Genomic DNA, 27,914 nt, shown 5'->3' with positions numbered 1-27,914 from the left:
TTTGGTTTTTCTCCGGTACCGGGAACCGAACTCACGACCTTGCGCTTGCCAGGCAGGCGCTTTGCCGCTGAGCTAAATCCCCAGCCCCTGAATCTGTTAATTCTTGAGAACAGTAGTAATTTCTAATAGAAAGGTATAATTCTCCATATGTTATGAACTGCGATAACTTTCTCCTTAGCTGCAGGTTCTAGAAGAAAAAAATAAAAATTTGCAAGAGGCTTTGATAGATACAGAGAAGAGGCTTGAGGAGATCAAAAAACAATGTCAAGACAAAGAGGCACAGTTAATATGCCAGAAAAAGAAGGAGAAGGAGTTAGTAACCTCCATTCAGAGGTAAGAAGACTTTCACGATCCTCATGCTTAAGTCATTTGTATTTTTTCAAGCATTTCATTTAAAATACATTAATTTGTAATTATTACTTTATTATTTTTCTTAAAGATGTACTGTTAAGAATCAGAAATAGAATTTCATTGAAACAGTTGTGATTCATTTTGAAGCAACATGCGAACATCTTTCAAAGGTTTTAGATAATAGTAAAAATGAGAAAAGAACAAAAATGACAGTTGAAGACTGCACATATTAATGAAAACCCTTCATTTGATAGCTGTGTCAGGAAACTGCTAAATAACAGAAGAAGGGGCCAGCAAGATGATGCACTACAGCCTTACAGGCTGTGTCCCTGAAAGTGGTGACCCGCAGGCGTGGTGGCCTCTCACACAGCCCGCCGCACGCGACTCTTCTGAGTTAGTGCAGTTGGAAACATGGTGGGCAGGATGCTTGGTGTATTTAGGTTGTGTGTTTAAGCCTGGAAATTTAAGGTTGAATTCCTGAGGAACCTGTGATAGATACATAGACTTGTTTTTAGCAGGCAAAACTTAAACCTTGATGCTGTTGACTATAAATAGATGAAACAATCCTGAAATAAGATGACAAAGCACCAAAACTACATGTAAGAAATTCAGTCTTCAAATCAGGAAAAAAAAATGGCAGCTACTCCTTGGGTAAAGGACTAATATCTAGAATATATGAACAACGCAAAAAAATTAGACCCTCCAAAATAAAAGGTCCAAACAAGAAATGGACAACTGAAATGAATATACTCTTCTCAGAAGTACAGATTGCCAGTAAATACATGAAAATATGGTCAACATTACTGGCCTTTAGAAATATGCAAATTGAAATCTGTGTTACTCCAGAAAGTATGGCCATCATCAAGACCTCAGATAATAACAAATACTAGTGAGGCTGTGGGGGAAAAGGAACCTCTCCACATTATTGATGGAAATATGAACTTTGAAACTTTGAAAATTAATATGGAGATTCCTTAAAAAACTAAAACTAGAAATATCATTCAGCCCACCTATTCCTCTTATAGATATCTTCCCAAAAGAGTTCAAGACATCATATTACAGTGTGATACATGCATACCTATGTTTATAGCAGCACAATAGTTAGATCTTGGAAGCAACTTATAAGTCCATCAATGGATGAATAGATAAAGAAAAGGAGGAATTTATACACAATGGCGTATGTACTGTGATACAAAGAAGGATAAACTTGAGTCATTTGTAGGAAAGTGGGTATACTTCACAACCATAATGCCAAGTGAAATCAGACACACAAGCTTAAATATCACAGTTTCTCTTGTGTAATAAAGCCAAAGTATAAATAAAGAGCAAAACCAAAGATAGAAAATAGGAAACAGGGAGATAGCTCTTCTGCAAATGGGAAGAGCATCTAGAGATGGAGGGGAGGGAGGGAGGGGAATAGCAAGGATTAAGATGTGCTGCCTGCGTGCGCCAGCTCCCTGTGATAAATGCCATCGTTGTGCACTACAAACGTACACTAATAAAAATAAGTAAATGAAATGCAGTCTTCATGTTTATGTAATTTTAAATTCAATATATTTAGCTTTTAAATCAGTTCACCTGATTTCATACCAATTTAATGTAAATATTGCTTTATTCCTACCTTCAAAGTCTTAAATATACCTGGTATACCTTTTTAAAATTATTGTTTAGATGCCAAAATTCTCATTTCCAGGGTAGTTCAGTCTTTAGCATGCCTTATGTCAGCTCCAAAGAGTCACATACTTGTGATTCTGCCTTCATATTTGTCTTACTTTCTGCTAATTCTTCAGTTTCCCCGTTTTTGTAACTCCATTCCTTGTACCTTTTCTTTAATCTCAAAGCAGCTTCCTGATTTTCAGGAATTCAGCCATGGCTTTTCCTTTCACCTTCACTGATGGAAAGAAGAGACCATGTGTATGTGCTGTTCCGTTGGCGCTGTCCTAAACCAAGCTGTGTAGATGAACACGCTCTGACCCACTGTGTGCTTTTGCATATTTATATATTCCTATACCTTCTAGTTACACTTTCTCTTTTATTAGGTTTTTGGAGCACAATGAGTGTAGAATTTTTGATTTGGAAAGATTTAGTACAGTGAATTTGAGAAAACATTGCCACTTTTTGTCTTGACTCAATACAGTCTGAGACAGTGTCTTTCTAGAACTTTCTCTTGCTTCCTTGCGGAGGCACAGAGCCAGAGAAGTGTGTGTGTCATTCTTCAGCACTGTGCAGCTGTGTCACTGAACTCTGGTGGTTCGGGGGTAGTCTCCATTTCCTCATACCTTCAGATACATGTGTGACTCAGAACTATGCCTTATATTCACCTGTTCTGTGTATTTCTAAGCTTCTTCATGAGCTCTTCAGAGCATTTGGGATTTATAAGTTAAGAAAAGTATTCCACCAGAAATGACAGTTACAGTGTGACGTGTCTTGAGCAGTAGTATCTGCTTTGCTGCTGAGAAGATGTAGAATAGGACATGGATGTCAGTGTGTGGGAGAATATTTACATGTCATATTTACCAGTACAGATGTTTTCTCCCTTCGTCGCTGGCTCATTTTCCCTCTACCTTAAAGACTAGTATTTTTAGTGCATTTTATGTGTTGAATTGCTTTATGTGTATGGAAGGTACCATCTTGACTTTATGTGTATGGAAGGTAGCATATTTTTCACTTATAGATTAAGAAAGCAAATACTTTGTGACAGCTAGCAATACATAAAAATATCTCCGTTGTCATTATTCATAAATGGGTCTGAAGCCCATATTGTGCCACCTAGGATTATCAGTTAAAGAACTAATAAATAAGACATTATTTCCTTTGGAAGAGAGAAGAAGCTTCAGGTAGCCATAATAATTAGAAAGAGAAAATATCAGAATGCAATTATAAGAAATCTTTTAGTACTCTGCAGCTTGTGAGTATGATCAACAGCTAAAGTAGGGCTGTCTGTAGAATTCCTGCAGTTGTTCACAGTTCGGGTTTTGGTCCATATTATTTATGATACGATTTCTTTTAACCTGAACATTACAAAGCTAGCCCCACTTCTGCTTTCTTCTTTTACATTTAGTGTGCCAGAGGGGTTCCTTCTGTTTGTCTCTGCCACAGGTACAGGACAACTGTTTAGCCAAGTTGCAAACACAGTAAAGTGCTGCTCTCAGCAATGAAGAGGAAATGTTATGTTGCGGGTTTAGGTAACCACTGTCCTTACAAGGAAGTTGCAGGACCAGTGACATGGCTCCATACTCCTAGTCCTTCTTAGAGAAGGAACAGTGGGAGGCTGGAAGACAGAGCTTGGGTTTTGCTGATGATGGACTTCACCTGGGCCTAGAGGTGTTACAGGCTAAGCAACTCTGGTCTCAGACTTGTTGTTTCTAAGGATGTCATCTGCCCCAGCTAACTATGGACCAGAACTTGTGTAAAATGTGACTCTACTTACTCATGTGCTTCCTGTGGGTCTTGATTAGAAAATATCTAAGAAGGAACATCATTACGTTGAAGTCATCAACCCAGATCAATAAATAGAGCTTCTTTTCCTCATATAATCTTTCTAAAACAGTTTGCAGCAAAAAGTAGAAAGATGCCTTGAAGATGGAATCCGCCTTCCCATGTTAGACACAAAACAGCTTCAGAGTGAAAATGACGATCTCAGAGAACAAAGCGAGGCGGCCAGCAAGGTGAGCAGGCACCTGGTCAGCGAGAGGCCGCGTGCCGTGGGGGTGCCGAGCGTGTGGCCGTCTGTGTGATTTGCAATCTTGCTCATGTGCAATAGCTTTGAAATTTTTAGTTTGAATGTTTTTATCTGGTAAGAAAATAGTAGTTTAAGCAAATTGATTTAAATTTAAGTAAAAGCCCAAACAAAAGGATATATTTCCTAAATTATTCAGACTCTCAAAAACTGCACAAAGTTTAACAGAAAAGACTTTTGCCATTTTTATATGTATGTATGATCCAAATCATGTTGGTATTTAAAGGTACTTGCTATGAATATCTTTATAAATTAAAAAGACCTTTTTAAAACAAATTTGTAATTCCATATACCTTTTTCTTGTAATATTGGTACTTTTAGAAAGCAGTGGGGAAAAATGGGTTGGTTCAAACTGATTGATTTCCTGTGTTTTAGATAATAAGTAGCCAACAAGATGAAATTAACAAGATGACTCTAGAACTTCAGGTAAGAAATGCTTCATCCTTATTTTCATTCAGTGACAAGTGGATTTATTGCTTACGTAGTGTAAAGGTACTAAAGCATGTTTACATTTATATGAAAACGTTAATGGCACTTGAGGTGAAATTACAAACTCTTTGGTATTACTCTTTCAGTGTTTTAGGAATTCTGTTTGTTGAATAAATTCTGCAGAAAATTGTGAGGCTTGCTGTCTCCTTTGCGTCACCTGTCTTTATCAGAAGCGTACTGTAGGTCCTCAGTGACCGGAAAAGAAGCGACTTGGAAGCCCATTGCCCTCCTCACTCTCTGTGCAGTTTCCCTGTGGAAGCAGGATCACAGTCCGCGCTATTCGTCTCTGGCTCCTTCCCTCCAGCAGATATTCCCTAGAGCTCCGAAGTGAGCTGCTATTCTCTGTACTCTCTTCAATACTGGAATCCTGTAGGTGTCTCTGTCCTCTGGCTGATGTCCCACGGATCCTGCCTAGATCAGGATCTGTTTTACCGCGCCACCTCTTTTCTCCTCATTTTCTGTTCTCCAGTCACGCTTTTCCTACTAGCAGTCTCAGCTCTGTGAGGAGATTTAAATGATTAAAGTTCAGAAACAGTCTGGTTCTTCTCTGCTGTCTGTGGGTGAAAGCCCTGGCTTCAGGTGTGCCACGTCCCATCTGATGTTGTAGCTCCTCCTTACATGCCTGCCGTCAGCATGCGCACTGCACCATGCAGGTGTGCAGGTGCTGTGAAAGTGTGTGCATGCAGTGCTCCATCAGGTTGGTGCCTGAGGTTTCCCAGAACATGGCGCCTGTCCCCCGCAGAACCCCCAAGCAGACACCTGGGAGGAGCAGCTGCCTGGTAGGTAGAATTGACCACTCTCTACCTCCCCTCCCCTGCTTACAAGGCCAGGTATTACTGTTCCTCTCTTATCAACCCATAGTGCTCACATGCATATTTATGTCTTCTGAGTTTCTCAAGGATGGAGGCCGCGTAGCTCATCTGGACGTTCAGAGCTGAGCAGAGCACTTGACACACAACCCACAGCCCACAAATGGGGAAATGAAAGGACTTTGGTTCTTCCATTCATTGGCCCATTACTTACCGAGCCACTGTCTGCCCTGGCCTGGCTATAGGGTGTGTTGCAGAAAAGGGAAAGTGGTTTAATGTTTGGTCCTTTTGAAGATTTTTGTTACAAAAGTGAGGTTCCATCTCACTCCAGAAGGAATGGCTGTCACCAAGATCTCGGCCAGTAACATGCTGGAGGGGCTGTGGGGCAAAAGGAACCCTTCTCCACTGTTGGTGGGAGTGTAGACTGGTGCAACCACTGCAGAAATGAGTTTGGCAAAAAAAAAAAAAAAAAAAAAAAAAAAGAAATGAGTTTGGCGATTACTCAGTAGACTAGGACTAGAGGTCCCATTCAACCCAACTGTTTCCTTTCTGGGTATTTTTCCAGAAGAACTGAAAACATCATACCACAGCGATATATGTGCACCCAAGTTTATAGCAGCACAGTTTGTTATAGCTAAATCTTGGAAACATCCCAGATCAATCAAGGAGTGATAAAAAAGATGCAGTCTTTTTATACAGTGGAGTACTATGCCATAAAGAAGGATGAGTTTGAGACACTTATAGGTAAATGGATGCAACTTGAGACCATACTCTTAAGTGAAATAAATCAGACTCACATGTGTAAACATCACATTGTCTACCTGTGAGAAACTGAAAGAGTAAATAAGGACCAAAATGTACAATAGATAGTGAAATGGGAAGAAATTGTTCAAAAGGAAAAAGGAACTAGGATGGTAGAAAGGGGAAATGAAGGAAAAAGGCAAAAAATAGAAGGTAGTTGTACTACTACTAGTTTCTCTTATTTAGTTTGTTGAAAAGAGGTTTGTGCTAATATCATTTGGAGAATGTTTTATGTCCATATATTGTACTCTGAGTAACTACTTTGAAGATAGCAATATACACTATATTAACTATGGTTATTCTCCTATTATTTTGTTTTGAATTTTTTTCCCATAAAATAAAAAATAAAAAGAAATAGGCACAGAAGAAAAAACGCTGTAGCTTTTTTTTTTTTTTTTTTTTTTTAGTTTGAGACAGGTTGTTGCTATTTAATTCAGGCTGGTCTTAAACTGTGTAGCCCAAGTTGGCCTTAAACTCGTGGCAGTCCTCCTGCCTCAGCCTTGCAAGTGCTGAGATTACAGGCGTGTATCTGCCTCTTATGTGAGCTTTCATCCCTGCCTCAGCAGTAAGAATCCCGTCTGTTTCCTACCCGTAAACTTGCCTGTTCTGGACATTCTCTCTCTCTCCCTCTGTATCTGTCTGTCCGTCTGTCTGTCTTCCTTAATTCTGTCTCTGATCACACCCAGCTGTCAGGCGCCACTAGTTGCCAGCTGCTTTTTCCGTCTCCAGCGCTGGGTCAGGGCCAGGGCATTAGCCCTGAGCTACAGCTCAACCTTTCTTACGCATTTTTTTGAGACTTTGTCTTACTCAGTTCTGCAGGCGGGGCTCGAACTGGGGTTCCTCCCGCCTCAGCCGTATTTGTTTTCAGCAACGCACTGTGGCCTAAAGTGCTTCATAGACGAATCCTTTCAGGTTCCATTGCAGGGCTCCTTCCTTCCGGTAGCAGTGGACATTTGTTCTGCCCATCGGAGTGGAGTTCCCAGCTGTGTGTTTGCTCCGGGAAAGTAGCCTTCAGTGCAGTGTTTTGAAAACCCTCCTCACTCTCAGTCCAGAAGGCATGGACAGGGAATTAATGTTTGCCCAGGCTGAGCCCACGCGAGCGGCCTCTGGTGGCTCTGCCCATCGGCAAGGTGTCGAGGAGGTGGTGGCGGTGTGCACGGGCCAGGCTGTGCTCCGCAGCCTCAGCAGGTGCGCTAGGAGATGCCCTTCCTTCTCCGCACCGCAGGGCCAGACTGACGGACGCGGCGCAGCTGGCTCTGACTCGGTGCTGGCGTCCGAGCGCCTGCCCTGGGCTTTGCTCCTGGCTGTGTGCCAGTGAACAAGCCCAGTGCACGGCTGGGATGCAGAAGGACTGACTGGGTGCTGCCAAGGCCTCTGGAACGGGTGACTTTAAAGGAAGGCTTTTCCCAGGCCTGACAAGGCTTTGGAAGTGGAGCCTGGACATCAGGCTCTTCTCTGTGCGGCTCCTTGTGTCTGCCTGGAACTGGAATTGGAGGATTTGTCTCTGGGTGAAACCCCTTCTTACACACTCAGGGCGCTCTGGTCTCTCCTCAGACTCTTGAGAAGCCCCTGGTTTTCTCCCACTGACGGAGGAGCGCCCGCGTAATTGGCCCCCTCCTTGGGTTCCCCTCAGCTCTGATGTTCCCACTCACTGTGGCTCTCAAGCTTCTCGTCAGATGCAAGAGGTCAGCTGCCATGGGCCCTTCGCGCGGGCGGAACCCTTTTTCCGGGTAGCTGAAGATACTGTCTCAAATACCTCAGACTTTTGCTCAGATGCCACTTTTTTGCACAAGCCCTTCTTTCTCCCCGGAGATGTCGGCGTCCTTTCCCTGACAGCGAGCGCTGTGTTCACACACAGTCACCTGCCTGATGAACAGTCCAGTGTAATGACTCCCTTTCCTTCCTGTGGGCTTTTCCTTCCGAGTTCACCCAGCACAGGACAGTATTCACACAAGTGACAGCAGGAGGGGCGCGCCTGGGCCACTCTGCACGGTACACAGGGTGTGTGTGTGCAGTAAGACAGTAGCGCAAGTCTCTTTTCAAAGCACTTCCTCCTAAGTCGAGCGCACGGATGCTGAAGACTGCGCATCATTTCCTTCCTTGGAGCTGTTAGCGTGTGGGTGCGTTTCACAGTGTCCATGTCAAAACCGTACATGTATTCAGCATACTTATAATTCAGAAATAATCATGCCCGGTTAGTTATTTAGGAGAATTTTTAAAAATGTTTCCTGGGAACTTGAGAGAGATTTTAGACGTTGGAAACTTAATTCACATTTTTATTAATCCTCGACATGTTCAGTGAATCAGGAGCTTGATCTTGATCTGAATTTCATAAAGCCCAAAATTTGTTTCAGAAAGGAATATAAGTTGTTTAGTTTCTGTGTAGTAGAATGCCACTGTTTTGAGCAATTTCCCTTTTTAAAAAATCTTAGATCTCAAAAAATGCTTTGCAAAATTCTTTGTGAAATAACACATTATTCATTCTTGATAGAATAAACTGAAATGTCTCTAAGGTTTTTTATCTTGTACAGAAGAAAGTAACACTTGGTATTATAGATTAATATGTCAGAATAAATATATTGTACATTTGAATTTATAAATACTACTACGTGTTTCAAAAGCTCATGTGAATTTTAGGTAAAAGACCAAAATGGAACCACTTACCACTTGTTGTTAAAGAATAGAATGATTTCTCAAAAAAGATATGGTGATATATACTGCCTTAATTGTGCTTCGTTTTAGAGACCTGGCTTAATAATTAGATTTTGTTCTATTTTGTCTTAATTTGAGACCATAAGAAAATTAGTCAAAAGTTTTTCTCCCTTTTTTCCACATCCCTCAAAAACATGCTTTTTTATACAATGTAAGATAAAGAAGTAATGTTTCAGGTGCTATGTTGCTGTCCGACACCCTCATACCCAATGTTAAGGAATTGTATAGACCCTGGACATTTCAGCACGCCTGTGAGCTCCTTAAGGTGTCGAGAGTCTCTGTTATAGATCCTTGGCCCAGCCACATGACTTGTGAAGCTTAATGTCATTTCCTAAATCCAGTTTTCCTCTTTTGGACAAGTGGCACCATTACACACTTGTGATTGACTCTCACGGAGAGAACTGGGTGCTTCGTTGCTGGTTTAAATTCAGTCTCACACAGAAACGTTAGTCCATAGCTAATTATTGCATTCAGCATGACTCTAAATTGGTCATGATATTACAACATTATGGAAACACCCATCTTTCTGTTCAGTTTTCATTACTAAAATGTAAGTTTTAAAAACAGTTTATCTGTGATGCTTTTCTTATGTAATTGTAATAAACAATCACAAACCTTAAATGTTAGGTTGGATTCTGGATTACAGCCACATAATATTGTCAGGCCAGAAATTGTAAATATTCAGCTATGTAAAGAAATTTCCATGTGTTATTCACTCAAATGGAGCCGAGAAAGAATTTCAGTGCCCAGAAATATACATACCAGAGAGCCCATCTACTCTGTAAGTGACGGGTTTGTTTGACAAGGTTTGCAAGAAAATTATGCAAGAAATTATGCAAGAAAAGCATCAGATAAACTGCTTTAAAACTTAGAATTTAAGAATGAAAATTCAACAGAAGGGGGTGTTTTCATAATGCTGTAATATTCTCTAAAGGTATGTTGTTCCGTTTTTTTATCACTTCAGATGCTCCGTCTTCCAAAGCATTCAGAGCCAGTGTCGCTGGCTGCTGTGTTAAATCAGCACTTTCTTTCATGTGCTAGATGCTTTGCTTTACATTGTTGTTGTTGTCCTAGTCTGTCCAAGGGAAGCTTTCTAAAGAGAAGTCAGCCACACAGAAGATGATGGAAGAGCTGGAGAGGAAAGAAAGACACCTCCAGAGATTAACAAAAGTGCTGCTTGAGGTGAGTGGGAGAAACTCAGGTTGCCCAGGAAGAATGGTCCACACCCCCTGCAGTGTTAGGCAAGGGTTAGTTTGCATATATTAATTAATAGAACACTTTTTAAACTGGATACTTGATTTTGATGTGCCAGGTACTTAAATCCATTAGGGTTCTTGGGAAAATTACAATAGGGGGACAAACCTTTACTTTTCTTATGTCTCAGGTACAGTTGTACAGACTTCCCTCAAGTCAGATACTATACAGACCTAGGCCCCAAAGTGAGCAAATAGGGCATAAGCTGTATAGACAAAGTCACCCTTGAAAATCCATAAGGCCAGTGTAGGTTTCCAAAGGGCACATGTGTACAGCAAGCACATTGTTGAGGACTGGAGCTCATGTTTCTCAGGCTTGTAGGGTGGGGTCATCACAGGAGCAGATGCCTGTCTCAGCAGTGTGAGATGAAGGACTGGACTGTGTGGAAAAACACGCAGACCAAAGTACGGATTTCGACTCACATTTCACCCTTAGCTACCGAAGAATGCGCTTCCAAAGGGCAAGGACATTTTCTTAAATAACCATAACTGTCATACCTGACAAGAGCAGTGATTCCCTGACATTTGATAATGCCTAGGCTGCACTTAGATTTCCCCACTTCACAGACTTTTTAGTACCATTGCAAGCAGCATTTAATCAAGGACTAATTGCGTTTGACTGCAGTGTCTTACAAATCCTTAGAGCCCCTTTATTGTAGTAGTATATGCTGTGAGTCATTTTGGGGATTTGGTACTCATGGATAGTATTGTTTTTTTTTTTTTTTTTTTGGTTTTTGGTTTTTCTCCGGTACCGGGAACCGAACTCACGACCTTGCGCTTGCCAGGCAGGCGCTTTTGCCGCTGAGCTAAATCCCCAGCCCCCATGGATAGTATTGTTGAGGACTGGAGCCCATCTTTCTCAGACTTGTAGATTGTCCCGTCCTGTAGGTTTGTCTGATTGCCTCCTTGTGGGTGTCATGTATCTTGTTCTTTATCCTCTTGTGTTTCTTGAAGCTACACATTAGAGCTAAAGACTTCATGAAACTCATGTCACATTTTGGGGGGTGAGAATACATCATGAGTATTGTTTACCTGATCAGATCGTCCAGTGTCCAGTCATCACACAGCCAGGTTGATCATCACACGGTCAGGTGGTACAGTGTCGTACTGTGTAGTTCAGGATGGCCTTGAACTCACTACATATCCCAGGCTGACCTCAAGCTCGCAGGAGTCCTGAGTGCTGGGATTGCAGTGTGTACCACCACACCTGCCTAACATGCTTTTTTCATAGTAGACAAAAAATAACTGCAAAGTAACTTAATTACTACTGTCACTAGGAATAAAGTTACTGACTAAGGTTGAATGTGTCCTAAAGTTCTTTTGGTCCTTAGAATAAATCTCATTTATAGGAAAATGGGTATGTAACTAAGCTGCTTGTGATGAGAGAAACCCCTAGAACCTGAGACTGTTTGGATTTAGTGCTTTTTCTCTGAGGCTTGCTCTAGGGTGTCAGAGCCATTTCTACCATGGAAGTGAGTCTTTTTCATTTTCTTTTCCCCCAGTGTGTGTGCAGTCAGTTTGTTTAGTGTGTGCATAAGGAGACACTTGGTAATAGACTTCCGTTCACAGACTCAGGAACTGTCAGCCTGCATGGCTTTTGAGTGCCTTTCCTCTGTCCTAACAGCTGATATTTTGATCCATCACAGAACCACAGACAGACAGGAGAACCCCACTGTCTGCTGGGCCTGGGCCAAGGCCAGTGTGAGGAGGCAGAGCCGCTGAGGCAGCAGCCAGCGCCTCCCTTGCGGCCACTCTTGGACCTGGCGGTGATCGATCAGCTCTTCAAAGAGATGTCCTGCTGCCTGCTCGACTTGAAGGCACTGTGCAGTATTCTCAACCAGCGGGCCCAGGGCAAGGAGCCCAATCTCTCCTTACTGCTGGGGATCAGGTGTAAGTGGCTTAGCAGTTAGAAACCTGTCTACATGAACCAGGAGCTCTGCCTGCCTCCTTGTTTGTTTGGTTCCCTCCTTTCCCTCCTGGAGGCTGTGGCTTTAGGTGTTGCTGCGGCCACTCCCTCCTGGGACAGACCTCTCTGCATACGGAAGTGATGAGGCCACAACCGCAGCGTATGTGGACCCCGCCAGGCAGAAGCCTTGGCTCAGTGTGAGGCTGTGTGCCTGGGTGGTAGTCAGAGGGGCTTCCTGGTTGCTCTTCGAGAAGCAATGATGTTTCGTTTCGTTTCCATGTGGCAGTTGTGTGGATTAGCGTGTTCCTGCCGGCTTGAACTGCTGGCGGCACCTGTATGGCTGTCCCACTGGGCAGCCTGCACTGATGGGCCTGCCCCGTACCAACCAACGAGATAGTCATGCAAGGACCATTGGCAGTTCCGAGCCACCTGGTAGCGAGGTGAATGGCAGCCAGGGAGCTATTGGTGCAGTATTGCAGGGTGCAGATCATGCATTCTGAGGCAGCCCCTCAGTGTGAGTGGGGTGCCCTCACAGGAGCCCGCTCGCAGCCACTCCTGTCATGCAGACAGATCTCTTGGCGTCTCCCCTTCCCGTGTGACCAACGCCCACAGCCTCCGCCAGTGTGGGTGCTCCGTGCCCCTTGTGCCTGTGGCTCCACAGGCGGGGCGCTGATACACAGGTCTCTGTGGCAGGTAGAAAGGAGCTCCAGGGCAGGGTGACCACCCTGAGAGGCTGTGTGTGCTTTGAGCAGGGCTGCCTTTGCTTCCCAGTTCCTTAGAGAAATTCTGCCATTGGCAAAACCAGCACCACTCTTAGCATTCAGTGAAGCAAGTCCCTCCAGTTATCCTCCCACTGCACGGGTGTGTGTGCATGGACACGCGCGTGTGTAAGGACCTTGACGTTGAGAGCAGTCACTTAGCATTGGGTGCTGGGCTGCAGCTGGCTGGGCACAGCCTTGCCTGCCGTGCACAGAGAGACTCAGGGAGGGCACTGTGGTGCAGCTGGCATCGCCAAGGGCCAGGGATGGCGGCAGAGGTGGAGAACTCTGCCAGGCAGGGTGTGGCCTGAGCGCTGATGCTGGTGTAGCTCTTCAAGCAGGCACAGGGCATTAGCTCTGGGAATTGGGGTGGTGCAGTTGGACATGACCTCTGGGAACAAAAGGCAAAAGCCCACCTGCCCTGTCCAGGGCTGCCCACCCTCCGCATCTGTCACCCGCACTCACGCAGCCATCATCCTGTTGCCGTTGATGGTGGCAGAGCTGTCCTAGTTCCCCAGAGTGATGGGCAGCCGCTCCACCCTGAGCCCGCCCCAGCCTGCCTGCGCTTAGGAAGCTTCACGTGCGAGGTTGGCTCGGCCAGCTGGTTGTCAGGCCCATCAGAACCCTGAGTCTTTGTGACTCACAGTGACCCGAGGCCGGGCCCCGCCCTCCCACCGCTCTATGCACCTGCTTTCCGAGGTGTCACTGTGGAGTTCCACACTCAGTCCTCACCTTCTGCAGGCTTCTCCGCCACTTACTCCGGGGTCCCAAGCTGCTTTTTGCTTAGGGCTTGCCCCATTAGCCTTCCCCCTCCCAGCTGTTGTCAGGACCGGCTCTGTCGTGGGCCTCCTAGACGAGGCACAGCTGAGCATAGCCCCTTTCCCCTCACCACAGCACCGCCCATGTGGCCCAGGTTTGACAAAGGTGCCAGGTGCTATCCTTAGCTCCCACCCAGGTGGTGATGATGGACCTTCCGCTCTGGCTGTGTCACCACCAGCCCTCCTTTGCACTGCTGGCCTTAACTCACTGTCCTGGAGCCTTCACCTGGACTGATTTCTGTCACCCAGGTCCCCTCCTTCCACCAATCTGTTTGTCATGGCATTGCCAGTGTGATTTTTCTAAACCGGAAGCCTGATTTCCCAGGCGTAGCCCTCTCCTGTGGTGCAGGTAGGTAGCGCCTGCTTGCCTTGGGAACCTCTGCTCTGGTGCTTTTTTGATTCTGTCAGCTCTGTGCCTTCATTCATTCTGCTTTCTCGGCCTGCTCGGTGAGCTGGGGCCTGTGGCTTCCTCAGGCCTGGCCGCTCTTCCCTGTGGGCAGGTCACCTGCCACACTTCCTGGAAGTTGGGTGTAGAGCACTGAGAACAAGCCACCTAGCTCGACATCCAGCCTGACTGCTGGGCCAAGCCAGAGTTTCAGTTTGTCGTTAAAATATCAGCTACCTGACGGACGCCCCCAGCCCCTGGGCTGACAGGAGCAGGAGAGGCTCCGCTCAGTCCCTGCTGACGCTTGCTTTCCTGAGTGCTTCTTGGAAGTCAGGAGAGCTGCTGACTCGGGTCCTCCTGCAGTTGTCAGACCCTGGGCAGCTGCCAGCTCAGCTCAGCTCACCAGGAATTGTGGAGTCCCAGCAGCCTCTCCATGTATTTTGAAAACTAGTATTTGCTTGCCAATTAAAACCTCACTTTGTGATCATAAAAATTAAGATAATTCCTCTTGCTATATAAACAGTTTTCAGAAGTTTGTCTAATGGAAAGAAGTGAGGGCTCTGGTTGAGCTTGAAAGAGACTTTAGAGGATGTTCTTTTCATTTTGAATATTGTCACCCAGGAAGCCTGCTGAATTTGTCACCCAGTTCCAATCAGAAAATGTATGAATTTCATACATTTTCACTAGCACAATTTTTAAAGGGCCAAGTAGGTAGTGTCTACAGTATTTAATATCAAATGAGGCATAATTTAATCTGAACCTCACTAATGTTCAGTGTGTAGCATTGTATTTCATGATGATTAAGGTGAAATCCTGAAATTTTTTTTGTTCAAAGCAAAATGTCAGATATTCCTCTGTGCCTTCTGTACACAGCGATGAGCTGTTCAGCTGAAGACACGGAAACTGACCACAGCCCAGAAACGCTCAGTAAGAAGCTGTCCGATGTGTGCCAGTTACGGAGGGACATTGACGAGCTGAGGACGACGATATCCGACCGCTACGCTCAGGACATGGGCGACAACTGCGTCACCCAGTGAGGCGTCGGCCGGTGCTGCTGCGCCAGCTCCTCGTGGTCCTTCCTGCAAGTCCGACGGGAAGGTGCAAGAATACGTGGCTTCCTGGGCGGGGTTTTGTGGATTTGTTTTATTGAGGGAAAGGGTTGTGAGGAGATTTTGAAGGGCTTTCTAATCAGGCAAAAAATTCAAATTACCATTTGAAAGATGCGATAAAGTCTACAAGAAAATATCTATCTTGTGAAACTACTGATTGTAGGGCCAAGCTGTGAACAGTGCCCTTCAGAAAGGGTAGGATCTGTTTACTTCTGTAGTTTTGTCTTTGTGTGTGCATGTGTGTGTGGGGTTTTTATTTGTGTGTGTGTGTTTTATTCACAGAATTTCTAAGGATTTCAAGGGTCAAGCACAGAGCTCTGAGAAAGGCACACACTGTCTGCTGTTCCCTCCCCTCACGGCTTCGGGACTTCCAAGGGAGGGCTGGCCAGGCCCGTCCTGACAGCAGGCAGGCACTGTAGCAGGAGTCAGGCCGCATCATTTGTGTCACTGAGCTGAGGCTGTGGCTTGGTGGCTTTTGGTACTGTAGGTAATTCGTGTGTTACCAGGTTTAACATAATTTGAACTAATTTTAGCATGCCCCTTAATATTTCCAAAATTTATTTACATGTTACAGGTATCATTGTAAACAAAGCCATCTGTATGATTAGTGCAAGCCTCTGAGGTGAGATGATTTTAAAAGACAGATTGACAGTGACTTTGGCAGAGTAGCTTATTTATCCACATTTCAACCTTTACAGTTTACATTTTGTACCTGTTTTAAAGTTTAAACTACCTTAGGAAAAAGCCAGCCCCTATTCCATATCTCTGAATTAATACTAGCATAAAACAGCATCTAAGCTGAGCCGAGATTTTCATGCCTCATGTGAGGTGCATTTCCTGCAGGTGGAGCTTTGCGTAGAATGTGAACTTGGCCAGGCCTGTTGGGCCTCGAGGACAGGGTGTTAGGTGCCGTGCACTTGATGCGAAGTGGACCTGCAGCTGTGCAGGCTCCCGAGTCAGTGTGCCCGTGCCTGAGAGCTGGCTGGCGTTTTGGAAGAACTGCACCTGACTGCCTCGGAGCACTCACAGTGCTCTTGTGTGTAACACTTCATTACGGCCAGGCACCGTCCTCCACACAGGCACGTGACCCTTGCACGTCACCGAGTGCTGTGGGGGTGGACTGTGAGGTGGGGCGGGAGGCTTTGAGGCACGCAGGACAGCGCTGCCTGGTGTAAAGCAGTCACAGCAGCTGCTCCGAGGAGAGGGTCCTCTGCTCTCTGCCATGAGAGCGTGGCCGGGTGGGGCCTGCAGGAGACAACCTGGCGATGCGCTGGGCTCGGGCCTGCTCCGTCTCACCGCTGAGTCTTTGCCCAGCCGGGGCTGGACTTGGTTGCGGGAGAAGCGTGGCTGTGCAGTGTGCTCACTTGGTTTCCAGAGTCAGTGCCTGAAGACAGGGTAGTAAAAAGTCCCAAAGCTTGGGTGCCGAGGGCTCTCCCGCCAGAGTTAGGGTGTGCGGTTGGCCTTGCACAGGGGAGTACGCAGCGCCCCTGCCCGCCTCAGCCGCCGTGCAGCAGCGGCGCTGTGGGCCTCGCCGTCCCGCCAGGCTTCAGGAGTAAGCGGACCGGTGAGCCAGTGCAGCCCATTTGCGTCGATTGGTTCTTCCTTAAATGTCTTCTAGATTTTTAGTTTAGTCTTAGATTTTTGCAGTGGTGGTGTTTTTAACATGAAGTTAAGGTCATTTGTTTTCATCTGTTTTGGATATAGTTTTCTGTTCTGGTGTAGTTGGGATAAAATAATTTTTGTTGTAATAAATTTTCTAAAAATTGCAGAGTTTAATTCCCATCTCTGGAGGCAAAATTGTTTTGGCTTAGTAGAAAATGAGTGAAGTGCTGCTGCTCTGTTGCAGTTTCAGAGTGTATGCTTTGATCAGGAGAGTTCAGATGCGACGCGTGGAGTGAGCCTAGATTCCACCAGGGAGCCTCCCGGAGCTTGGAGTGTGCAGAGGGAATTTTCGGGGGAGTGAAACTAGTATTATTTTGTGAGTGTTAATTTCTTATTTTGATTTTTCAGAAACTCCCCTTCCGCAGGATCCCTCTTGTGTTAACGTAGTGACAGTGTTGGTGGCACGCTGAAGACAGAGAGCTTCCTCTTAGGTCGATCGAGCTGGGCCGTTCAGCGAAGCTGCTGCTGCAGCCCGGTGTTCCTGAGATGAAGTCACCTGCAGGTAGCAGGAAGTCTCCGACGTCCTCAGCTGATGACCCCTCTTTAATTCTGCTCTTGGGATGGAGTGCTTGTCCTCCTGGGAAGTGTCACACAGTGTTGACGTTTGTCACGGTTGTGCATTCTCAGTTGAGCTCACTCTGACACAGTCCTTAGCTCAGGTTCAGAGGGACAGTTGTCTCAGTGGAAGACGCAGCTCACTCGAGCAGGAGAGATCAGCTGACTGCAGGCCCCGGAGCTGTCCTTCCCTTTAGTATCCATCGAGTAGGATGAGCCGTTAGTTGACTGTTAGTAAATCCTCAGTGGCTCTGATTTTAAAAAGTGTAAGTATTGACTAGATAAGAGATGCCTGAATTTATTTTAAAAAGTGTGGCCCCTTTTGCATTTTAAATAGGATTCACTATTTAATGTTAACAGTATTATATCTTAGTGAAATTTATTCTGGTGTGACAGTTTACTACACTGAATTAGGCCTCTTTAAATAGCTTGCTGGAGACAATCTCAAGGCTGGAAAGTGTTACTAAGACGAGGATTGTACGTTTCTGATTGACTCATGAGCCTGCAGGATAATTCGTGCTGTGCAAGGCTCCGCGGGGCCCCTGGATGCTGTGTAAGGGGACTGCTCCCTCGGGAAGACGCTCGCTGAGTGTGGTTGCGTTCTTGTAGCCGTCACCACCGCCCCAGCGGCCAGGTGTGACTGTCCCTGTCCTGGCTGCTGGGCACCTTGGTTTGGCTTGTCGGCTTTCTCCCCCTCCCGCAGGCTCCCGTTGCCAGGTGTGGTTACGACTTTGTGCTACAACACGAGGTGAACTAAAGTTAGTTCCTCTTGCTTCCATTTGTGAGAGTTCTCTTCAGTGTTCATAAATAGGAGAGACTGTTCCTTATTTTATATGAAGAGTAAAATTTTCAGCTTTGCCCTAAGATGCCATCAGTGGTATTTGCCATAGGATTACATCATACCTTTAATCATGGAGGGAAAAGATTTTGAGAGTTTTGTTATTTCAGAGAAATACTATCATAGGATGTAGTTTCTGATCGGGAAGTCTGACATCAGTGTTGCAGCTGCATACGGAGAGAACCTTGTGTGCCTTTTGCCTGCAGTAAGCAAGCGTCCCTCTCTGTTTGTGGGAGCTCTGAGCAGGCGCGACTCCTGCGCCGTGTTCTCGTGCAGACAGGCTGAGCAAAGAGCAGTGTTCTTGAGATGGAGGGACCCCACAATAGGGCTCAGACTCGTGTCTTGGGGCCCAGCCTTCACTGTGGAGTGAAGGGCTCCTTGAGAACAGAATGTGTCCATGTGTGTATATGTGTGGGTATATGTGTGTGTATATATAGCTAATATGTGAGCTGTTATTTAAATTAAATATTGGAGCGTGAGCGGCATCAGTCGGTGTGCGGCAGAAGCCATAGGTGCTGGGCGGCTGCAGAGGGCAGGAGCACGCGCAGTCCCTGCGGCCGGTGCTGTGCTCTGGGTTCAGTTTCTGAGCCATCCACCATACCTCATGTGTACATAGTGTCCGTGACGTGAGATACACTCACTGTAAAAGGAATGTGAAGCCACTGGCTGGCTTCTGCCTTCTGACTATCATTTTTGCCTCCTTTTTTGTAAAGGGGTTGTTTTTGTTTTGTAATAGAGTTTACAGCTAGAATTTTGAATGCCAAAGTTCTATTTATTAAACTAAGAAAAGGTTTTCAATGTCAATGCCTAGTATTTTTTCACTGGACTATTGTTTGTTGATACTGAAATTTGTATTTACAGAGCAATAAATTTTTTATAAAAAGATTTATGTTTGCCTGGTGCGCACTGTTAATATAAGAGTCTCTTTGAAATTCTGGGATCTCTCCTGCCCACCTAATGACAAACAGGCTGACCTGACTTCCTGGTGAAAGTCTTCTCTGAGCACTTGGGGGAACCTTGGATATGGCATGAAGACTTCTGCATCTTAGTCTGTTTCATGGCTTATTTTCAGTTGCTGAAGAGCTTTTCTCAGACCTTCCCATGAAGGGTGTGGGGACTTTCTGAGGACAGGTATCACAGATACAGAGTCATGCCTGTGTATATTTTAGCAACTGGTGCTATGAGTGCTTTGTGAAGTTTATAAATCCATATTGACATCAGAAGTTGTCTCCCCAGTTTTCCAGTAGTTTCCCACATGACTTGAGAGTTTGGGCAAATGAGTCAGTGTCCATTTACTGTGACAAAATACCCAAGAGATGCACTGTGGAGGAGGAAGGTTATTTGGGCTCACAGTTTACAGGGCCTCGGTCCATGGCCCTCTGGCTCCATTTTGGGGGGCCTGTGGCAGGCTATGGTGGACAGCGAGGGGAGCTCAGCTCGGGAAACAGAGGAAGGGGCTGGAATGAGGCTCTGTCCTTGAGGACACAGCCATGGGCCAGCCACCATCTCCATCCCCTCCTCCCAGAGTCCACTCAGCTATGGGCCAGCAGTCACCTGCACACTGCTATACTCTGCAGGGTGTATGAGGGCAGATCTTGAGGTCTAGCATAAAAGGGAAACAAAGTTTAAAGAGTGAATGCAGTCAGAATACACACCTAGTACATTTCTGGAGAATCTGATTGTCTTGGTTTTCTCTTGTTGCTGAGACAAAATACCTAATGCCCAAAATTAAGGAAGGAAAGGTTTATTTAGCTCACAGTTTGGGGAAGTCTCAGTCTGTAATCAGCTGGCACCAAGGAAGGGTGACAGGACACAGGGACAACACTTTGAGGCAGCACAACACAGCAAAAGCGGCAAGTGCAACAAGCAGGGGGAGCAGGCCTCTTTTCCCCCCTTATACTATAAACAGGCCACCCCCACCCAGGGGCGTGTAGCACTCACACCATCTCCATGCCCTCCTCCTGCACAGGCTCAAGATGATACAAAGTAAGGACCCTGGCTGCCTGCTGAGTCACTTAGTTAATTCTAAACTCAAGTTGACACAGTGCACAACATCCTAGAGCAGAAAGGACATGTCCTTTTCGCCCCAGGATGCAGAACTGCTGAATTACTTAGCCAGGCCTCTAGATAACAAGTTGACACACTGTATCAACCATAACAATCCACCCTTGTCAGCTTGGCAAACAGACACATTTCTTTAAGCTGGTCTCTAGATACCAAGACATTTTGTCATTTTACAACTTGAACATTATAACACAGGTTTAACAATCCTTAAGAACCAGTATTGTCTATCAACATTATATTACATTAGAACCCTAACATTTTGTCCCCCAAAGACCCATGCATTTAGTCCATCTGCAAGAGTCCTAATGGTTTTAGCATTGCTGAAGTCTAAGTACCAAGTCTCCTCCAAGATGTAAGGCAAAGTCTTTGTTGTAATTCCCTGTATAAATGAAAAGTTAAACACTTTCAACATTTAATGGCACAAAATAATCATTTTCATTCTAAAAGTTATAAGTGGGAATACAAAGGAACGGACCATGGAAGGTCCAAAATCCAGCAGGGCGAACAGTCCTGTAGTTTCATGTTTAGCATCTGAAGCATCTTGTGGTACATTGTGAGCCCCAAAGGGCTTGTGTGACTCCACCCCTATGGCACTTCTGATGGTTAGAGCTCCCACAGCTTTTCTCTTAGGCCCCCTTTGCTCCCTCCTTCCAGCTTTTTGTAGACAATGTATGAGTCTGGGTTTGTTTTTTTTTTTTTAACTTTTGGGGTCTCCACTGCATGTTTGGCTTTACCCTCAGCTTCACACACTACCTGGCCTCCCAGGCCTTCTGAAATCAAGGTGGAAGCATTTTTAACCTCAGAACACTTGCATTCTGCATGTACCTAAAACCACCACCATGTGGGTGATGCCAAGGTCTGCTGTCAGGTGGAGCAGTAGCCAGGCCTCCTCCTCTCCTGGCTGCAGGGGTTGAATGCCTGAATCGCGGAGCACTCTGTATCTGATTCTGAGGAATGAATTTTCTATGCCACTGCCATTCTGGAACCTGGTGTGGCTGCAGCTGCCATTGTGGAACGTGGCACTCTGTGGCTTTCTTCTTAAAGCAGTCTTTCACTTTTGTAGTTTTGAGGATGCAAAGGATGGAGATTGCTGCTTTTTTAATGCCCTCAGGCCATCTTTTTTATTTTCTTGTTTTTCCTCAGCAATCAAGGTCTCCTCAGATTCATCTTTGCAATCCACAGCTTTACTGGAGGTTTTTTTGTTTGTTTTTTTGACCAAACTCACAATGTTTTCAATCATCTTTTTGCTAGGCTTTTTGCTCCTGATTTGCAACATAAATCTGGCTAAAAGCCCCCAATAATAGCTGTGTAACCACCTGAACGTTAGTCTGCCTTGAAATTTTTTTCTGCCAGATTAATTAGTCTACCGCCTTTACAGTCTCAGGCAAAGTCTCTGGACACAAGTAAAATGCAGACAAACTTTCTGTCAAACCATAACACACGTTGTCTGGACTCCAACAACCAATGCAGTCCTTCTTCCCAGCAGAAAGCTCCCAAACCCAGTCTTTACCAGCAGGATTCCTATTAGTCTTTTGGTCTTTCGAGCACTAACCAGAATCTCCCATATAGAACAGCCAAAAGCATTCTAGTGCTTCTCTTTTAGGCAAAAATCTCCTAACCTTTCCAAACACTTTTCACAAGCCATTTTTAAAGGCTCTTGAACCACATGGTCAGGTATAGTCATAGCAGTGACCCCACTCCTGGTACCACATTCTGTCGTGGTTACTTTTCTCTCATTGCTGAGACAAAACACCCAATGCCCAGATTAAGGAAGGAAAGGTTTATTTAGCTCCAAGTTTGTGGAGGTTTCAGACTATAACCAGCTGGCTCCAAGGCAGGGTGGCATGACACAGGGGCAACACTTCAAGGTGGCACAACACAGCAAAAGCAGCAAGAGCAGAATGGGGAGGGGGAGCAAGCCTCTTTTTCCTCCTCATATTGTATATTGGCTATCCACCCATGTGCACACCATCTCTATGCCCTCTTCTTGCACAGACTCAAGATGAATACAAAGTAGGGACCCTGACTCCCTGCTGAATCATAGTTAACTTTCTAACTGTGAGGCACTAAGTTAACTAACTTATGAGGCACTAAGTTGACTAACTAACTATTAGGCACTAAGTTAGAGAACTTTCTAACTTCTCAAGTTGACACAATGAACAACATCCTAGACCAGGAAGGGTGTGTTCTTTTCACCCCAGGATGTAGAACTGCTGAGTCACTTAGCCAAACCTGTAGATTCCCCAAGTTGACATAATGTACCAGCCATGATTTAAACAGTACCACAGCAGCCCCTTCCAAACAAGGAAGCAAGGAAATTTCATTTTTCATTCCTATGACTGACCAATTCGTCATAAAACCAATGGTTAAAGATCTGTGGTGATTAAAACAACACAGGAAGTGCCTTCTATTGGGGCACTTGCCAGTAAAGAAGGACCTCACGTAAATTATCCCATTAATCCCTAACTCCTGGTGAGTGGTGCTGCTGTCCCCACCTCAGTCACAGACAAGGCATGGAGGGTTACACGATGAGGTTAGAGAACTTGCAGGAGGCAGTGCCCTTGTTGAACACCAGTGGCCTCCTGTCGTCTCCGTTGCAAACCCCCTTGAACATTTTCTAGTGACGCATCTACCTCTGTAACATCCTCACAGGTCTGCCCACGCAGCGCACATCTCACGTCCAGGGCTGGTGGAGGTGCTGGCCGTGCTGTTCCGGGGCAGGAACCTGCCTAGTCTCTGCAGCTGCTCCAGGCCCTCACAGTCCTGGGTTTGGGCTTCCTTCTGCCATCTTCAAAGGTGAGGTGTTGGGCTGAGTCTCTGCCATTGCTCGGGTTCTCTGCCTGCTTTTATCCCTTTAGGAAGCCTGTGATTACCTCAGGGCCACTCTGGTACATAGCCCAGGATTGTCAGGGGCCTGGTTAAAATCCCCAACTGCCTGTATGGGGGGTAGGTGAAAGGATGAAATAAGAAACACAAGTTTAGTGATGCATGATAGGGGCTGGGAGGTCAGTGCCTCAGAATGGGCAGGCAGAGACACTCGAGCCAGCCCCTTTTTATGGGGTGTACAAAATAATCAGAGGGATTATCAGGTGATTCAGGATGGAGATGATCTTATGCTGAGAGGTCTTAGGCTGATGAGGATCAGGTCAGATCACTCAGGGTGGTGGTGATCTTACGCTAATGACGTTCTCTATGTTGGCAGGGACAGTGGGGAAAGACGGCAGTTCAGAAAGAGTTTGTCCTTTCTCCAAGGTGAAACCCTGTTTTTATTACTATTGGGTTCTCAAGGAACCAGGATGTTTTCTGCTGTTGTAATTTTGTCCTGGAGCATCACAGCATCATGGGACTGTGGAGGCCATGGAGGGCGAGGCCTCAGCTGTGCCAGGAGGTACATGGAGTTATGTACCTGCATACCATAGCCAGCCCTCACGGCAATGCAGTAAGCCTCCGACAAGCCCTAATCACAATTTAATTATGAAGTGATTTCCTGCTAACAATTATATAGCATGGTCCTAGACACAGAATGATCCCCCGTTTCATGGCTAGCTGTCCCTGACTGGCGGTCAGCTCTCACTGCTGTAACAAATACAGTGGCCTTGGTTCATGAATGCTTCTGTTTGCAAACAATTTGGTTCACAAACAAGTGTTTGGCAAGATTTTGTTTCTGTTTGCAAACTTTGCATGGGGTGATGAGCAGAGCCATCGCCATCTTTCCAGCACAAACACAAATGCGGCCACCTTTTCCAGAATCATAGAAAAACTGAGTTTGCAAACAGAGGTACCACTGTACCTGAGACAGAGGGAGTGGGGTTCAATCCAGGGTAGATTTGGGCATGGCTGAGGCTGCAGATTGTGGCAGATTTCATGGTGGAGCAAACTACTGGCCTCGTGGCCCAGAGAGGAGCTGGGGCACTGTCTCCCCAGTGCAGCAGTCCCCACCAGGCTGAGACCCTTGCCCATCCACCTCAGATATCCCCGTGCCCAGTGGCACCAAGCCCTGGCACAGGGCCTGTGAGGGGTGTCGGAGCCACCCGAAGCTGCAGTCATCTGTCCACAGCCTGACGCCATCCCTGCTGTGGGTCTAACAGCATCCTAGGTTCCAGCTGTCTTCGAGGCTCCACTCCATCTTTCACACTAACACAATCAGCTGTCAGCTCTTAGAAACCTTCCATCTGTCTTGGGTGCATCATTTCTACTTCCCTTGCTCCATCTAACAGAGACCCAAATTACTGTCAATCAGAAGTTTGTCATGTGAGGACTCTTAAAATTGAGTTGGAGCCTGTGACTATCGTGATGATTCAGGAATTTCCTTCCTCTCCTGGGAAAAAACATACCTTTGCAGAGAATTTCATAATTTTATAACATTGCCGTTTACCAGTAGAGTGTACTGCCATCTGGACTTGCCTGCTTTCCCACGATTACATGGATTAGACGTTTCTAGCCAGGAGTGCCTGATGGTGACGCCCGTGGAGCTCTGAGGACGACTTGCACCACTGCTTAGGGAGCTGGGTCCCTGTGTGGTGCCGCGGGGGCCCCTCTGGCCCCACCAGTCAGTGGAGGACAGCAGGGCCTGAGCCTGCTGTGTGGCGCCAGGATCCTGGAACACAGGGCTGTGAGCTCGCCCCTCAGGGGCCAGAGCTGATACGGAGGCCTGGCTCTCATGCCAGGGTTCAGCCTCCCTCCCTCCGGCTCCAGTAAGCAGAAAAGAACAAAGTGTGAGGGGAACCATATCACAAACACGCAGTGTTTAAAATGTGCACTGACAGCTGGACGCTCACCCATACATTGTTATTCTCACCACAGCAGGACACGGCCGTGTACGCTCACCTTTTACTCACTCAGCCTCGAATGTGACTGCCGTGAATCTCACAGGTGAGCCCCAGACAGCACAGAGACACAGCCTGCTCACCCGAGGGTGGCACGTGGGCCGTGGAAGGGGCCTCGGAGCCCAGGACAGCTGGCCCAGTCAAGTGACAGAGCTCTCAAGGGGGAGAGCACCTTCCTCGCCATGTGTGGGGGCCGGGCCAAGATCCCCAAGTGTCTGTAAGAGGCATGTAGTGAAGGATGAAGAAAAATTACTAAATTTATGAAAGTGGGGGCTTGGGAGGTCATTGCTTCAGAATGGGCAAAGAAAAAGGCCTCTTTGGTCAGCCCACTTTTATTTTTTCTGGGGAGCCGGGCAGGGCTCCCAGAGCACTTTTCCTGGAGCGGTGTAGACTGAGGAAGGAGTTTAGCATCACAAAAGAAGCAGGTTCAGATCACCCCACACCTGGGTACCGGCCCAGCCTGTCTGGTCTTCTGCAGACCTCGTCCTGCGCTGTGAGCACAGTGGCGTCCGGGGCTCAAGGCCTCCAAGCCCTGCTTCAGTGTGTAATTTGTGGTCTCCGACAGCCATGTAATAAAAGGGGCTGAGAACAAAGACATCCTCCCCGCCCCCGCCCCAAGCGCCAGCTCTGGGCGCCCGACCTTACTCAACGTGGCTGCCTACATACTTATTTTCACTCCTTTTCCCAATGAAATGGTTTTGCTTCCCATTTTCTCTTCCCTTTCCGATTTTGTTTCCCTTTGTGGACTTACATCTCTAATTCTTCTATCAGTATAATTCCTTTTGTGTGTGTGCAAACCCTAGGTACAAGTCCGCCCTCACAAGATGTAACGGGACCACGCAGGAAAGTGAACAGAAGCCCCAGAGCACACCGCACAGAGCGCGGGTGCGTCTGGACCTGTCAGAGCCTCAACACCGGGTGCTGGGAAGCAGAGGCTGGGAGAGCACCTGAGACCTGAGTGCCTTGCCCAGCTGGAGACAGTGAAGGAAGAGAGGAGGTGAGAAGCCCTGGGACAGGGAAGGCCTGGAGGGGGACGGGGGAGGAGGGAGGAGGAGGAAGCATCGCCTGCTCTTCCGGCTCAGCTCACACAGAGCCCCAGGACCAGGGTCACCTCAGCCTGGTAAGCAGCTGCTTGGGGCGGGGCAGGGGGGGGGGGGGGGGGGGGGAGGGTGGCCGGTTCCCTTCCCTGTTTGTTGGCTTTTTATTTGTGTTTGTCTGTCTGTTGTGCTCCAGGGGGAATTGAACCGGGGGCCTCACACATTCTAGGCAAGCACTGTACCACATAGCTTTTGTAAAACTTGTGTTTTGAGATCTGTTACTGCTAAATTGCCCAGGCTGGCCTTGAACTCATTATCCTCCTGCCTCAGCCTCCCAAGTAGATGTTGAATTTTGTTGAATCTGCATCAACTGAAATGAACATGTGGGTTTCTTCCTTCATCCTGTCAGTGCAGTTATTGTTTGAATTTTATATTTTGAACCACTCTGGCTTACCGGGAAAACCTCCAGGGCAGGAGGTGGGGCCCTTCGGTATGCTGACAAGTCAGCACACTGATACTGTGCTGAGACCCCTGAAGGCTCTTTTTAGGGTTTTCTCTTTTGTCTTTTAGGAGTGTTTCCATCACCCCGCTGTAAGGGCCTTTACTTCTCTTTTCTTCCTGCTTAGATTGGATACAGGAATCTGTGGCTTGATGTCCCTCATTTGCTTTGGAAAATTCTGAGCTATCGTTCCTCTAAATGCTCCGTCTCACTTCCCCTCCTCACTCTGACCCCAGGCCGGGTGCCGCCTCTTCTCACCCCGAGAGTGCTGCCATTTTTATCTCATTCTCTTTGTTGTGAATGTTCTCTTCCGATACATCTTCCAGTTCCTCACTTCTTTTTAGCCACATTTAGAGATGTGTGAAACTCACCTTCATATTAATTAGTACGGCTTTCAGTCCCGGAACTTCCACTTGGCTCTGCCCTAGAATTTCTAGTTTTCTGCTGAGTCTCAGTTTTGTCCTTTATTTCTCGGGCACATTAATAAATATTTTACCACCCCTCATCTGTCTGCCCAGTTGGTCTGTTTCTGCTGACTTTTGTTTTTCTTTCGTGTTTTGTAAACTCACTGTTGGCTCATACGCCTGGTTGTTTTTAGTGGGCATTGGGTATTATGCATGAAAATAGCATAGACATAACTTTGGCTCTGGGGAATGTTGTATTACTCGAGATCATTACTCTAGATGACGTTTGCTTATGGGAAGGCTGGGGGTGCTGGGGATCCAATTTGCCTGCATAGATCAGGGATTCTGTAGATTTAGAACAAGAGTTAGAACCTGGGAGGTTGTCCTATGCCTGGGCCTCGGAGAGCTGTGGGCAGCAGTGGTCATCCTTGCCCAGGGATGGGTGATCTGTGACCCACAGGCCAAACCCAGACCCCACCTGGCCTTGCAAATGAACTAGGATGGAAGCAGTCAGGCCCATTCATTTCCCTGCTGATAAGGCCACTCCTGGATAGTCCTTAGGGAGACCGTACTGCCCTCACAGCCGGAAGTATACATGATTTGTCTCTTCATAGGAAAGTGCTGCTGACCCTGTTCTAGTTCTAGTGCTGTGAGGAAAGCGCTGGTCAGCCGCCCGTCTTCTGAGTGCTCTTCTCAGGGGTGGCAGCCCCAAGTCAGGGCACAGCAGCGGGACCGGAGTTTCTTTCTCCCACTGAAGCTTGGACTTGCAGTCAACCTTTCTTCCTGTCTCTCTTCTCTTTTCTCCTTTCTTTCTTTCTTTCTTTCTTTCTTTCTTTCTTTCTTTCTTTCTTTCTTTCTTTCTTTCTTTCTTTCTTCCTTCCTTCCTTCCTTCCTTCCTT

The 27,914-nt window shown here is 46.5% G+C and overlaps 1 protein-coding gene across 8 annotated transcripts in view; it reads left to right on the top strand.

Annotated features, from left to right (window-relative positions):
- Window positions 1-27,914, top strand: part of Cep85l (centrosomal protein 85kDa-like) — a gene marked incomplete in the record, with an annotated part of 129,581 nt that overhangs the window by 73,514 nt on the left and 28,153 nt on the right. For 7 of the 8 annotated variants that reach the window (XR_001234954.1, XR_001234956.1, XR_001234953.1 and 4 more), the window contains 9 exon segments: window positions 179-333; window positions 3,902-4,019; window positions 4,466-4,516; window positions 9,976-10,083; window positions 11,801-12,044; window positions 14,895-15,119; window positions 22,902-23,045; window positions 25,053-25,121; window positions 25,879-26,072. Coding sequence is in view for 1 of the 8 variants with exons in the window: in XM_013516602.1 (XP_013372056.1) it covers window positions 179-333; window positions 3,902-4,019; window positions 4,466-4,516; window positions 9,976-10,083; window positions 11,801-12,044; window positions 14,895-15,058 (840 nt within the window). 8 annotated transcript variants of the gene reach the window in all.

The sequence above is a fragment of the Chinchilla lanigera genome, unplaced genomic scaffold (genome assembly GCF_000276665.1).
Source record: "Chinchilla lanigera isolate Chin_1 unplaced genomic scaffold, ChiLan1.0 scaffold00035, whole genome shotgun sequence".
Classification (NCBI taxonomy): Eukaryota; Metazoa; Chordata; class Mammalia; order Rodentia; family Chinchillidae; genus Chinchilla; species Chinchilla lanigera.
This window is presented reverse-complemented; position numbering and strand designations above follow the sequence as displayed.